This window comes from Pelobates fuscus, chromosome 3 (assembly GCF_036172605.1).
Source record: "Pelobates fuscus isolate aPelFus1 chromosome 3, aPelFus1.pri, whole genome shotgun sequence".
Taxonomy (NCBI): Eukaryota; Metazoa; Chordata; class Amphibia; order Anura; family Pelobatidae; genus Pelobates; species Pelobates fuscus.
The window spans coordinates 241,147,606-241,161,243 of record NC_086319.1 but is presented as its reverse complement, the minus strand read 5'-3'; the positions used below and the strand labels follow the sequence as shown (position 1 = coordinate 241,161,243).

Sequence of the window (13,638 nt, the reverse complement as noted above, 5' to 3'; positions counted from 1 at the left end):
CTAGACTGGGGAACGTCAATGAGGGAGTTGGTATTGAGAAAGTGAGTTAGTAAACACGAGTCACTCAAGACAGCTCACAGACTCGGCTCTGTGACGTTCAATATCGTCACGCATTGCATGAAGACATGAAACGTCCTCTGAGGCTTCTCATAGACGCACCAACAATATGGCGCTCACAGAACAGAGGGACATTACAATATAACAAAGGGACACTTGGATACATGGATCATTTTTGAACTAAATGGTGATGGCCACAGGGTGCCTTGGCGACATTTTGGACATGCAAACCACATTTAAAAAAAAAAAAAAAATTGACAGAGCAGCTTTATATTTTAAATTCACTTTGAATTTCCGATAACCCTGAGAATGTCTGCTATCACCAAGTGAGGTTTTAATCACTGAACCGGAAGCTGACACCGCATGACACATTCCAGGTTTACAGGTGTGAACTGGAGAAGCTCTCCAACTCAGGTCAGGTTTTGCCCGGATCTAATATGGCGGCCGTCACGTGACCTGCCGAGTTCTCGCGAGCTCTCCGCCGATGTCCCCCGTGTCCTGCGCATGCGTACGGTGCGCTGTCTGACCTTGCCTGCAGTCACCATGTTGTCCCGCAGCACTGTCCTCATCTTCCAGCCGCAATGGTGAGAATAGCGGGGGCTGCAGTCTGAATGGGGGGGCATGCTGCCTAGGCTGGGGGCACTTACGGGCAGCCATTGCAGTGTGTGTGTGTCTATGCCGCTCAGCCGTTGTATAGGCCGCGGCCGGTGTCTGTCAGTGAATGGGTGAGGCCGGCTCTGGCGGCCGGGCACCCTGTGCTGCTGTGTGGGGAGGGAGCACACTGCTTATCATGGCTCCCTGGGGGGGCACACTGCTTATCATGGCTCCCTGGAGGGGCACACTGCTTATCATGGCTCCCTGGGGGGGCACACTGCTTATCATGGCTCCCTGGGGGGGCACACTGCTTATCATGGCTCTCTGGGGGACAGCCCTAATAATAGAGAGCTGGCAGCAATGTATGGATCCTGTGTGCTGGCTGCCGGCAGCCCCTCATCCCAGAACATGTCACAGAATGCCATTAGCTCATTGTGTGACATGGCCTTGGCATTGAAGCATTATGTGCATTTAAATCTATTTAACCTCATTTTTGCTACACTGGGTGTAACAATGGGGAATATCACACATTGTATGCCAGGTCTAATGAAATTTTAAAATTAATTTCTGTGCTCTGATGTCTAGATGTCACTTAAAGTGTAACCTCTCATTGTTTTATAATGGTGTGTCAATGTCACAGTATTTTCCTGTAGTACTCTAATATTGGCCACCACTTGGCTGTAGATTATGTTTATTCTTCAAAAACCTGAAAGGTGTACTTCACAACAGCCCTTTTCCATTGACGGCCATTTATTGTGGTATATTTAACTTGGATTGTATGTTGTCTGCAGTCAGGGACATCGAGGTCACCTTACTTGTAACTTGTTGGTTGATCTTATTCTAATGTCTTATACACAGCAGTTATGAGAGAAGTTGTCATGTTCCTTGTTTTGTTTAAATTTTTTTTCATAATTTTATTATAGTTTTATTCATTTTAGTTTATAGTTACGCAAATCAAAATACTATCTTGCTTCCAGATTGTTCTCTCAAAACCTTTTGTGAATGACTGAACATACAAAAAATAAAATCAGTACATAATATTGTAAGACATCCTATTAACGCAGGACAGCCTGACAAGGTGACCCACTCATAACCCCTTAAGGACCAAGGATTTTTTGAGATGCCAAGGCGCTTCTGACCAAGGCCTTTTTTGGTGGTTTTGCCGTGCATTCATTCCACCACTATTATCCACTGTCTAAGTGCACCCATACAAATTTATATATCATTTTTTAAAGGAGAAATATGGCTTTCCTTTCATACTCTAGATCAGGGGTAGGCAACCTTTTAGCAGCACTGTGCCGATATAGGAGTGTGATGTCCTGTAGCATGCCGGTCCTATTTTTTTAAATTGAGGTGTGTATGCTGCCGTATTCTGCTTGTGGTATTTTTACTGTGATTGCTTTGTATTGTTTTATTTGTGCGTATATGAGCTATTATATTGTATATGTTCATTAGTAGTTTATGGTATCGTGTATGATACTTATGAATGTGGGCTGTGTATGGGGGCTGCTTGTGGAATTGTGTGTGTGGATGGATGTGTCACATTGGGTGTGTATGTGTGGGGGCTGTTTGGTGTATTGCATGTGAGAGGCTGCATGTGGGTTTGTGTACATGTATGTGGATTGTTAGCGGGCTACGTTTGTGCGGATTGTGTGTATGTTTGTTTGTGGGCTGTTCGTATTATTTGTATGAGGGGAGGGTTATTCTGCATTTCTGTGTATATCTAGCAGTGTTAATGACTTCCCTGGGTTCCGGTGGGGACCAGGCTGGCCAGGTACAGGTCAAGGACAGGAGCTGCAACAGCAGCTGCAGGCTGCTCTACTACAGATCTGAGATCACTTGCTCTACATGCTGCAATGCATAAATTGAGGATTGTCCTTCACCACCTCTTCGTATTAGCAGATATCTGAAGTTTTACTGGGACTCCTGATAGACCAGAGCCTATTTGGCTCTAGCAGCCTTGAGTGCCGTGCAAAGACACCTCGAGTGCCGTGCATGGCACTAGTGCCGTAGGTTGCCTACCCCTGCTCTAGATGTATACATAATGCAATATTCATAAGAGAATATTTAATAAATAAAAACAAAAAAAAACTTCTCAGTTTTACATGCATTCATTTCTACACACTATGTGCAAGAAAAGAAAATTAACTATAAATAGATTCACTAATTAGTCCTGATTGTTAAAATGCCCAATATGTCTAGGATTTAAATACATTTTTAGAAGTTATAAAACAAATACTGCAAGGAATGCGGTTTTAAAGCTAAAACTTTTATTAGTAACACAAAAAATATTTGTAGAAAGTACCTCCCCCCGGCTATTATCCTCTCTCGCTCCCCCCTCCATAACATTTTTTTTTTATGTTTGGGTATTTCACTTTTTTAAGCATAATTACATTGACAGACTGTGCACATTCAAAGATGGGACAAGCGTTAGATGGCATTTCTGGGTATTTTACTAATAATGACTAATTACTATCTTTATGTATGTAAGGGGGTGGACAAATATACTTAGGAGGAGTATTTATAGAAAAGGTGGCGTTTGGAGACCCCATACATGTGCTGGGAATTAGCCACTTTGATTTAGGTGAGGATGGCCAATGCCTGTGACGCATTGTTTTTAATTTGCAACATTTAATATTTCATGTAAAAGCTGATCGAACTATTTTTTTTAAATATATATTTGACTGTCCTGCAAGACATGCAGACACTTTATGACTAAAATATTTGTATATTTTCACTCTACAGGGGCCAAGTCAGGAGCATGGCAACTCTAAAAGACAGTAAGTTGTTTTTTTGTTTGTTTGGTCCCGTCCCACCCCATGGAATGCAAGCAGAAGACCAGACACTATAGTATATTCTTTTATGGATTTTCTTTCTGTACAAGAAATAACAGTGAAAGGATTAGCTTATAGTACCAGGTCTTATAGGAAAATTGTAGTGCCAAGAAAACAAAGTTTTTATTTTTCGTGCCCCCCTCCTTCGCAGCTTATCTGATTTTAGCCCACTTCTGTCACTTCCCTGATTCTAGCCCTGATGTCCCTTGGCGCTAGTTCAGTCAGGCTCGACCACTACTCCTCCCCCGGTGCCGTCAGCCAGCAGGGGGGACCAAATGCGCATGCACGGTGAGCGTTGCACTAGCATTAGCATATTTCATGCATGCACATGCATAGTGTGAGGATGTCCAGCATCAGGTGACCAAATGTCGCCTAATCACACGGAAGTTCCTCTAATGGCTGTCTGGTACACAACCACTAGAGTTGGAGTTAACCCTCCAAGAAAATTATTGCATTTTATCAGAAACTGCAATAATTACCATTACATGGTTAATGGACCTGGGACACTGCACCCAGACCACTTCAATGAGCTTAAAGGACCACTCTAGGCACCCAGACCACTTCAGCTTAATGAAGTGGTCTGGGTGCCAGGTCCAGCTAGGGTTAACCCATTTTTTTTTTTTATAAACATAGCAGTTTCAGAGAAACTGCTATGTTTATAAATTGGTTAAGCCTTCCCCCTAATCCTCTAGTGGCTGTCTCATTGACAGCCGCTAGAGGCGCTTGCGTGATTCTCACTGTGAAAATCACAGTGAGAGCACGCAAGCGTCCATAGGAAAGCATTGTAAATGCTTTCCTATGCGACCGGCTGAATGCGCGCGTAGCTCTTGCCACGCGTGCGCATTCAGCCGACGAGGCGGAGAGGAGCAGGAAAGCTCCCCGCCCAGCGCTGGAAAAGGGTAAGTTTTACCCCTTTTCCCCTTTCCAGAGCCGGGAGGGAGAGGGACCCTGAGGGTGGGGGCACCCTCAGGGCACTATAGTGCCAGGAAACGAGTATGTTTTCCTGGCACTATAGTGGTCCTTTAAGTGGTCTGGTTGTCTATAGTGTTCCTTTAAGTTTGCATTGCTCCGGCCATCAATTTATTGTGCATAATAGTTATAAGGGATAGCGTTCCAGGAAACGGTTTAAGGTTGTGTGGATTACTCTTTTCCAGTGTTTGAAAAATGCCAAATGTCTGCATTTTATATACCTTATTGGTAAATTTATAAGACATTTTTTTTACTTTTAACACTACTGCATGATAACGTTTATTACTTTGTTGTATTTTTTTTTTTTTTTTTAAATCCTAAATAACTTGGCTTTGGATAAGCATTGGTACTTGATCACAAGATTATTTTTAAGTTACTGCTACCTAACTTACTTGTTATTTTGATAGTTACCAGACGCTTGAAATCCATCAAGAACATTCAAAAGATTACAAAGTCCATGAAGATGGTGGCAGCAGCAAAGTATGCCAGAGCTGAAAGGGAACTAAAGCCAGCTCGTGTATATGGAACGGGAGCTCTGGGTAATTGTTATTCTGACAAGCAGTTGGTCAACTTATCACAAATTTGTCTTTGCAATACAATCGTCTGTGAACATATTGTTTTTGTTTTAGGTTGTGGGTTTTGTTATTTTTATTTATTTATATTTGGTGAGGGTAGGGTGGTGGTGGTTGAAATCAAACCCATATATACTGCCCAATTAGCTTGCTTAATTAAATCTGCAGTCAGTTATTTTTGCCTGTGAAGAGAGTTCAGAATGTCTTCCCTTGAAAAGCCAGAATATCCATATTTTTGTAGTATTTTGGCAAAGTACAATAGATTTACCATGTTATAACTAGTTTTGTTCCATTTAAATACTTGGAAAGCTGTATGCAGGTAAACCATATAGAAACAGAAGCAGAAGTTTTATCTAAAACATTTTTTAGAATGTTCTTGTTTGCACCAGGATTCTAAGGAATTTCATAATTATCTCCACAAAACAAATGTCAAAATTAGATTCTTATAATTGATACATTATCACCTTGTCTTTTTAAAGTGGCTCAAATTGATATATTTATTAGTTGAGTCTCTTGAGCTTACCAATTCTGCATAATAAAATAAAAAAGTTGAAAGGCGCAGTTTAATCCATTACAGACTGTTCTACAAGGTTACACTACCGGGAGTACCCTGGCGCTGTCATGTGGTAATAAACTGTTTTCAGCACCTACCTGGGTTCCTTTTGTCCAGCTTTCTTATTCAGATATGACTAAAGAGGAAGTTCCACTTCTGATTTATATTTGGATGTAATTAATTTGCTGATGAGCAGAATTGGTGCCATTAATGCAAAAGTTAGACTTCCACTTTAATGACATCTAAAGAGATGGAGGGACCTGGAGAACCAAAGTTTTGACCATAGTAATGGTGCTTAGACTCCCTAAAGTGCTCTGAATTGTTTCATGCATTCTTTGCATTGTTGGAGGATTAAATTCCATGATTATCATGAACATATAGTAGAAAAATGAATCCAGGCACTCCAAATGAATTCCAAGAAAAAGGAAATTTATTGGAACCAGCAGCTACAAAGCGACGTTTCAACCCCTAAGGGTCTTTATGAAGCTTGATAAAGACCCTTAGGGGTTGAAACGTCGCTTTGTAGCTGCTGGTTCCAATAAATTGCCTTTTTCTTGGAATTCATTTGGAGTGCCTGGATTCATTTTTCTATTTCTACTATTATATTTGGTCCATTTGGGTACTGGGACATATCCAGTGAAGCACCCTGGATTCCTTGGCACGGGGTGGAGTGCACTTCCATCTATTTTCTACATTTATCATGAACATATATTGAGAAAAAAAGAGTATCTGTTGTTTTATTGAGTGTTTCACTTCACATTATTTGCTATATAACTGCAAATTCCAAACTGATTTCTGAAAACTGAATTTGTAACATTAATAATATTTATCTTCCTAGCTTTGTATGAGAAAGCTGAAATTAAATCTCCTCAAGACGAAAAGAAGCACCTGCTCATTGGCATTTCCTCTGACAGAGGGCTGTGTGGTGGTATTCATTCCAGTGTGGCAAAATATATTAAGAATGAAATAGCTACTCTTTCTGGGACTGGAAAGGATGTTATGGTGGTTGGTGTTGGGGACAAGCTGAGAGGAATTCTCCAAAGGTAAATGTTTGGGATATGATTTTAAAATGCAGCTACTAAATGTTGTTGAATCCCGTAGCACAGGGCGAAGAAGAAAAACTATTCAGTATCCAAGACACTCAATACATGCAAATCAATATATACAAGTACTGGAATATTTGGAGATTTCTAGCACACGACTTGGCCATACAAGTTCTTAAGATCAAACCAGCTGATCTATAGCTGGCCACTATAGGCAGAAACCCCTCCAGAGCTACTTTTCAGACATGAGTTTAAAGGGACACTCCAGAAATTTAGCTTGCTGAAAAGCTTTGTGTGAAAAATGTCTTTATTTCATTTTGAAAAAACTGCAGATTTTAATAGAAAATTACACTTTGGTAAAATAACCTGGTAACACTCCCTTAGCTTTCAAGCAGGCAACATATCCTGTTACTTCCTAATTTGGTTAGCTCAGTGAAGCTAAACTCAAAAGGCAGGTAATTGCACAGAGAACCTGCCTTGCAAAGACTTCTCATTGAGCTGCAATTGTGATTGGACAGCCACAGAAAGTCTGGGCAAGGTTATAAGGGGGAGGATTGCAAAGGCAGAACTGCAACATTTGCAAGCTGTTTTTAGATATAGTGATTTCTATTTACTTTGTACTTGGCCAGTGGAGTGTGCCTTTAATTGAAAATATCATGCAAACCATGCTCTGTTATCACACACCTATTTACCATTGGTGAGTGGAAGTTTCCAGCCCTGTTTACATACATTTTTTGATCTATCTTCATGTGCTATTTTTTTATTTTTAAATTAGCATAACTTAATTTTTGGAGTGCAAATTATCTTTTGATTTCCCTAAATTTATCTTTTAATTTTAGATTTATTTTTTTAAATAATTCCCCTTTTAAGACCAAATGAAAATCTCTTCTAAAGCTGATGATTCATTTTATTTTTTTTGAAGAGATTGAGAATTATGATGAAAGAAAAGTGATTTGTATTTCAAAGCAGAAAAATGTGAACATTATTCAAAATGTAAACTACCCTTTATAGTGGTTAGTGGTGAGTTCCTTTGATATACACATCAAGTTGTAGAATTTACAGGCATTGAAAACGGTGGGGCAAGATTGGCTCAGTCACCTTTTGAGGGTCTTTCCATATTTTGAAAACACCCCTGAAGGTTACATGAAACATTGTGTGCGGTCACTATGGGTGAGGGAGAAGATAGTTATACTTTTGGAACCCTTTCTTGCGGGTATCACCATCTTTTTCTTGCTCCTGGCAGTTCATCCAGAAGAGCATGTGCTTGATTACAACATTGAGGTCTATGGAGAATCCTGCAAGACAGTGGGATCCTCCAAAGACGAACTTGCATGATGTTCAAGTAGATGCATCTTTCCTGTAGTGTTAACTTGCAGCAGCTGCGGCTATTGATCAAACTTGTCAACTTTTTTTGAACCTCATTGTTTCCCATAATAAGTCAAAGTAGTCCTTTGTCAAGCTTCTTAGAAATTATAATGCGGTCAATGTGTATTTCATAAATATTATACCTTTATGAAATATTTAAAATCAGAGTTCTTGGGGTAATTACTGTTTAGTGCTTCTCCTTACAACTAGAGGCGGACCCCTCACACATCAGTAAGAGACACTCCTTTCAAGAGTGTCCGGTTCTAATGTTCATGTTATTTTCTTCTTCCATAAATCCTTGCCCAGCAGGACACACAACAAGGAAACAAGAGTTCTGTTCTGCTTGGTTGACAGCTGAGTAGCCTTGAAATGTTCTAAGCTATGATTGAAAGTTGTGATGGTGCACTGAAACATGAAATTTTAAATTGCCCTGTTGAGTTTTTAAAACACGTTCTTTTTCAGGTCTCATGGATCGCATTTGCTTCTGACCTTTAAAGAAGTTGGTAGAAAACCCCCTACCTTTGGTGATGCTTCAGTCATTGCATCTGAGCTGCTGAACTCTGGATATGAATTTGACCAAGGATCTGTTGTGTTTAATAGATTCAGGTAAAAAATGATCAATAAATAAACTTCCATATGATTCTGTTGCATCTTAATGGATGTGTTCTGAACAGGTTTGTTTGGTTTTAGATCCGTCATTTCCTACAGGACAGAGGGAAAGCCAGTTTTCTCTCTAGAAACCGTTTCAAATTCAGGTGAGTTTTTAGTCATGACTTCTTGTTGCAGGTTTATGTAAGAAATTTTAAAGCGTTATTTCTATAATACGTGTGCACTAGGGGAATTATGAGCATGCTGTGAAGACAAACGAGCCATACAGTTCCTGCATACATTATGAGCTGAGGTTATAGGATTAACATGACATAAAAATGTCTTTGTAATAATCTCCTTTTTACCCTCATGGATACCTAAAGGAATCTTGTAGACACCATAACTACTTCAACAGCTTGAAGTGCTTATGGGACCCTGGAGTACCAGGTCCCACATAACTGCAAAACTGTTCAGTGCCCATTTATCAGAGATTCTCAGTCCCTGGCAGTCTGCAGCCCAACCTCAACCACAATGAGGCAGAGCTATGCTTCCACGTTGCCCTGTAATAATACATACCAGGAATTCCCTAAGAGCTCTCAGCTGAAGCTCTTAGCTTATCACTGTCGGCTGCGTGTGGAATGGTGGGAAACAGAGCTCAACTCCGCTCTGACCATTTTGTCGTTGAAGATCAAGCTGCCAGAGAGAATATTTGTTATGCAATGGGTAGCCAGTGATGTGGGACTGGTGCCTATGATCTTCAGGCACTGCATCCACTTCAATTCATTAAAGTTGTTTTGAGGCCTACAGTGTTCCTTTCATGTGTCCTGGAATGTAATCATACTGTCCTGGAAAGGATGAAACTTGAGACAGAAAGTATGACTATACTGACCTCGACAATGCACTTGGCAGACTAGTGAATGTCAACCAGTATTGTGCTGTTTGAAACCTCTATATAAAATGCAGGCTTCAGAGAAACCAGAATGTGGTTAAAATTTGGAGTGGGAATTCATAGTTAATCCTCAAACAATAGTGTAGAACCAATTACAGTACACATAATGGAAGAAAATAATCAAAGATTTCTGTCTAATAAATGCACAGTAAGAAATCATGCCCTCTTTGCATAAGTAGCCAAAATTACCTTGTGTATATATAACAGCACATTACCACTACAGACTGATAAACATACGTAACATGAGTAGCTGTAGACTTAACCTCTTTATTAAAAGGAGTCTGTACTGACTTACCTGACCCTCCACTTTCCTGCTGGGTGTTACACTTCTCCTCTTCTCTGTGAGCATGCGCTGTGGTTGCGCTCTTTTGTTGGTTTATATACATATACATATATATATATATATATATATATATATATATATATATACACAAGTAGAAAAGAGATGCACTCTCAGGTCTTGTAGAAAAAAATGACTTATTTAATTTCAAGTAACACAAATCCGATCGACGTTTCGACCTCTTAATGTCTTCCTCTAGGGGACAGGCTCAGATCACATCAGCGTTGGTGACACTGCACCTTATTTTTTTTTTTTTTTTTGTCCTGAATTGGTGCATCTCTTTTCTACTTGATATAGACATTATATATATATATATATATGTGTGTGTGTGTGTGTGTATATACAAGTAGAAAAGTTGGGGAAAAAAAGGTGCAGTGTCACCTATGACACCAACGCTGATGTGATCTGAGCCTGTCCCCTAGAGGAAGACCTGAAGAGGTCGAAACGTCGATCGGATTTATGTTACTTGAAATTAAATAATAGTAATTTTTTCTACAAGACCTGAGAGTGCATCTTTTTTCTACTTGTTATATATACCCAGCGTAGGATTGCATCAAGGCATTTTTCTACAAATGCATTCATTGAAAGGGTGAGTGCCACTACATCTGTGTGTGTGTATATGTATATATGTCTTCAGCATAGTCCATGCTGAAGAATTGATAGACAGGGGCAATACATTTTGTCCTTTTAATGATAAGTTACCTGGTGCTGAATGTTTGTACAGTAAGATAACTGAAAAGTCTAATTTCACATACATATCTGACATTTATTCGGTCTTTCTGCAGAAAGTATCAGTGTCTATGATGATATTGATGCTGATGTGTTGAGAAACTATCAGGAGTATGCTTTGGTAAATATTATCTATTACACTCTGAAAGAGTCTGCTACAAGCGAGCAGAGTGCCAGGATGACTGCTATGGACAACGCAAGCAAGAATGCCTGTAAGTTTATAATATACTCTTACCATTTGATGCTTAAGAAAAAACTTTGAAATGTTTAATGATGTGTGATGGCTGTTAAAGTAGTATTTGGAATAAGTGCTAGTTTCTTTTTTTAGTTTTGTCAATATCTAATAAATGCGTTGTTGTGTACACTGATATCTTGTATTCTTTACAGCTGACATAATTGAAAAGCTGACCTTAACATTCAATCGCACTCGTCAAGCTGTCATCACCAAGGAACTCATTGAGATCATTTCTGGTGCTGCTGCTCTGTAAGTACCTAGAACAGTTTGTTGGTGCTCTTTTCAAAACTATGCACACTTGAGCTGGGTAAAGGCATGGTGCACATGCAATTTTGCATGTATATTAAACTTACTGCTCGTAACCTATTAGTTCTGTGATCTCATGATAGTGTTGACATGGAGTCCTTTATCTTCTCCTATTTTGCTCATTTTCAAGTATGTAAAATATATAATATTTCACAATTCTGAGTGTTTTGTAGAATAGTAAAAACTCTGCACATTGTAAATGCCACTGTTCCTTGCATGTAAGCTGCCATTAATTTCCCAGTCACCATTCCTTTTCTGTGTAGGAACAAAAGGTAGAGCAGGCTTCCATCCTGTTTTGTGTATTCCCTTTTCCCTCCTCACTGCACATTAGGATACGAAGTTCCCCAATTTGCAACTTCAGAATTCATATTCGCGTACATGTCTGCCTTTCTTAATTTCCATGGAATAAATGTATTTCCAGTTTATCCCTTTTTATATTGTTTCACAGCGTTTTAACTTTCCCTTGATGGTGCATTTATTTCATGGTGTGTGTATTTAACTTGCTTGTTTTGTTTCACTTAACCAGGGGGTGAAATGAATGTCAGCGTGATCCAAGGTCATAAGGTAATGATATAGACTAGTATCATGTCAGACCTAGTTGTTGTATTATTGGTGTATGTTATAATGCTGCCGCATATAGGAAATTTGAGTTTTTAATATATCCCTCCATTCCTCCCTCCATCCATGCCTTCCTTTACATTTTATGCTGGACTGGCTGTCCTGGCACTGCCATAGAATGACTTAAAATCCCATGCTTTTGTGTGGTACTTTCAAAGCAGATGTCCAATTGCAGCTGGAGAATAGTTGTTTAATGATGTGTCCTTGAGGTAAAAGTAACTGTTCCTCTTGAAAACATTGGTTACATTTTCAACATGATTCAATTATACATTGCTTCAGCTTATGAAATCTGCAAAAAATCTTGAACATTGGTTCATCTCTTAAACTAGTTTTGCTTTTTCACTTTCAGATAATGTACCAACTGTTTGTCATGACGTCTGATTTTAAATGCCTCAGCAAGTGGTGGTCCAGTTTATGAAGAAAACAATATTTGTAAATTATATTACAATAAACAGCTTACATGGACAGAATCGTATGGAATTTCTTAATGTTTTACATATGTGTTTATTTAACGTAAAACTTTTATGAAAACATGCATGTTGAAGAGTGACTGTAGGCTTGAACTGACAGATTTTAATGCATTGTGTGTAATATCTCCAAAGGATAAAAAAAGTTAAAGGGACACTATAGTCACCAGAACAGCTACAGCTTAATGTAGTTGTTCTGGTGAGTAATCATTCCCTGCAGGGATTTTCATGTAAACACTGTCTTTGGCCATTGGAGATGTTTCCTGGGGCAGTGCTGAACCGTGTGAAGCACTGCCATTCAGCGCAAGGAGATGCTGAATTTTCCTCAGAGATGCATTGATTCAATGCATCTCTATGGGGAGGTGCTGATTGGCCAAGTTAGTGTTTGGCCCAGCCCCGTCCCACTTCCTTGCCGATTACAGCCAATGCAATGCTTTCCTTATGGAAAAGCATTAGATTGGCTAAAATTTTTTTTAATTCTAAACAAGTAGGTCGATCTGGGCGTGAAATAAGTTAAGTTTTAATTCCTTTTAAGTGGACTAAGGGGCGACAAGCCACCTAAATGGTGGGTTTAAGAAAAAGTTTACGGTGTACAGTGCGCTTAAAGATAGTACAGCAATAAATTGAATAACGCTGCTACACACGCTAGTGGTTTTCTCTTTCACCCACTATATATTTACTAGTGAACAAAAAATAAACAAGTTACATGTGAGTATTATACCGAGATCTATACTAATTTTGTGAGTGGAGCGCTACTTACAAAGAAGGGATACACTTACCCTAAAAAGGAGTATTGAACTCAGGCGTAAAGTGAGTACATATAAAGGAAACAGAATAAAACAATATAGTGTAAATCCACAAAAATGGGCTTAAAAGGTACAACATGCATGTATCAATTCACATTGATGAGAGCCTCTAGGGGACAGGCTCAGATCACATCAGCGTTGGTGTCATAGGTGACACTGCACTTTATTTTTTTTGTCCTGAATTGGTGTCCTCAGAAGACCAGATAAGAACTTTCTAGTGGAGTACGTTCTAATATATAAATGCTGGTGGTTTTGCTCACATTTTTCAGAGGCAATATGACCTAGTATGTAGATTTGGTGCCTATAGAAGTGGCATCATCCCTTATTTGGGCAGCAAGTAGTGGATGAAGCCGGTAAGGACTATATAGTATTTGTTTAAACTTTAAATTGAAAATATAATTTAAAAATATAAACATAAAGCGAAGATCAAATTGTCCAAGTAAGACTGGAAATCCGAGATGCGTTTCACCCAAAACAAAAGGGCTTTCTCAATCGGCATATCGTGTCCATCCGTTCTGGCTGCTTTTTAAATGTTCCCGGTGTTTAATCCTGTTGGTCCTTCTCGTGGACTTTCTTCCAATCAGTCAGAGATGACGAGAAATCAATTAGTCCA

At 39.3% G+C, this 13,638-nt stretch overlaps 1 protein-coding gene across 3 annotated transcripts; it reads left to right on the top strand.

Moving 5' to 3' along the window:
* Nucleotides 1-540: 540 nt before the first annotated feature.
* Nucleotides 541-12,222, top strand: ATP5F1C (ATP synthase F1 subunit gamma). 3 transcript variants are annotated; one of them, XM_063448273.1, is made up of 10 exons: nt 541-641; nt 3,397-3,431; nt 4,862-4,993; nt 6,418-6,622; nt 8,450-8,593; nt 8,678-8,742; nt 10,650-10,805; nt 10,981-11,077; nt 11,661-11,698; nt 12,102-12,222. In XM_063448273.1, the coding sequence occupies exons 1-9, from the start codon at nt 562-564 to the stop codon at nt 11,665-11,667; spliced, it is 921 nt and encodes a 306-aa protein (XP_063304343.1). In that variant the 5' UTR covers nt 541-561; the 3' UTR covers nt 11,668-11,698; nt 12,102-12,222. The 3 variants fall into 3 exon arrangements, with proteins under 3 accessions (XP_063304343.1, XP_063304344.1, XP_063304346.1); XM_063448274.1 differs by lacking the exon at nt 11,661-11,698; XM_063448276.1 differs by lacking the exons at nt 11,661-11,698; nt 12,102-12,222 and having other exon boundaries at nt 10,981-11,081.
* Nucleotides 12,223-13,638: the final 1,416 nt, after the last annotated feature.

What these genes read in the sequence shown, in the direction of transcription:
- ATP5F1C (XM_063448273.1), top strand. Translation starts at nt 562, where the DNA reads ATGCGTACGGTGCGCTGTCTGACCTTGCCTGCAGTCACCATGTTGTCC. An exon ending in GTTGTGTTTAATAGATTCAG is followed by an intron (nt 8,594 to 8,677) that starts GTAAAAAATGAT and finishes GTTTGGTTTTAG; the next exon opens with ATCCGTCATTTCCTACAGGA. An exon ending in AGAAACCGTTTCAAATTCAG is followed by an intron (nt 8,743 to 10,649) that starts GTGAGTTTTTAG and finishes GTCTTTCTGCAG; the next exon opens with AAAGTATCAGTGTCTATGAT.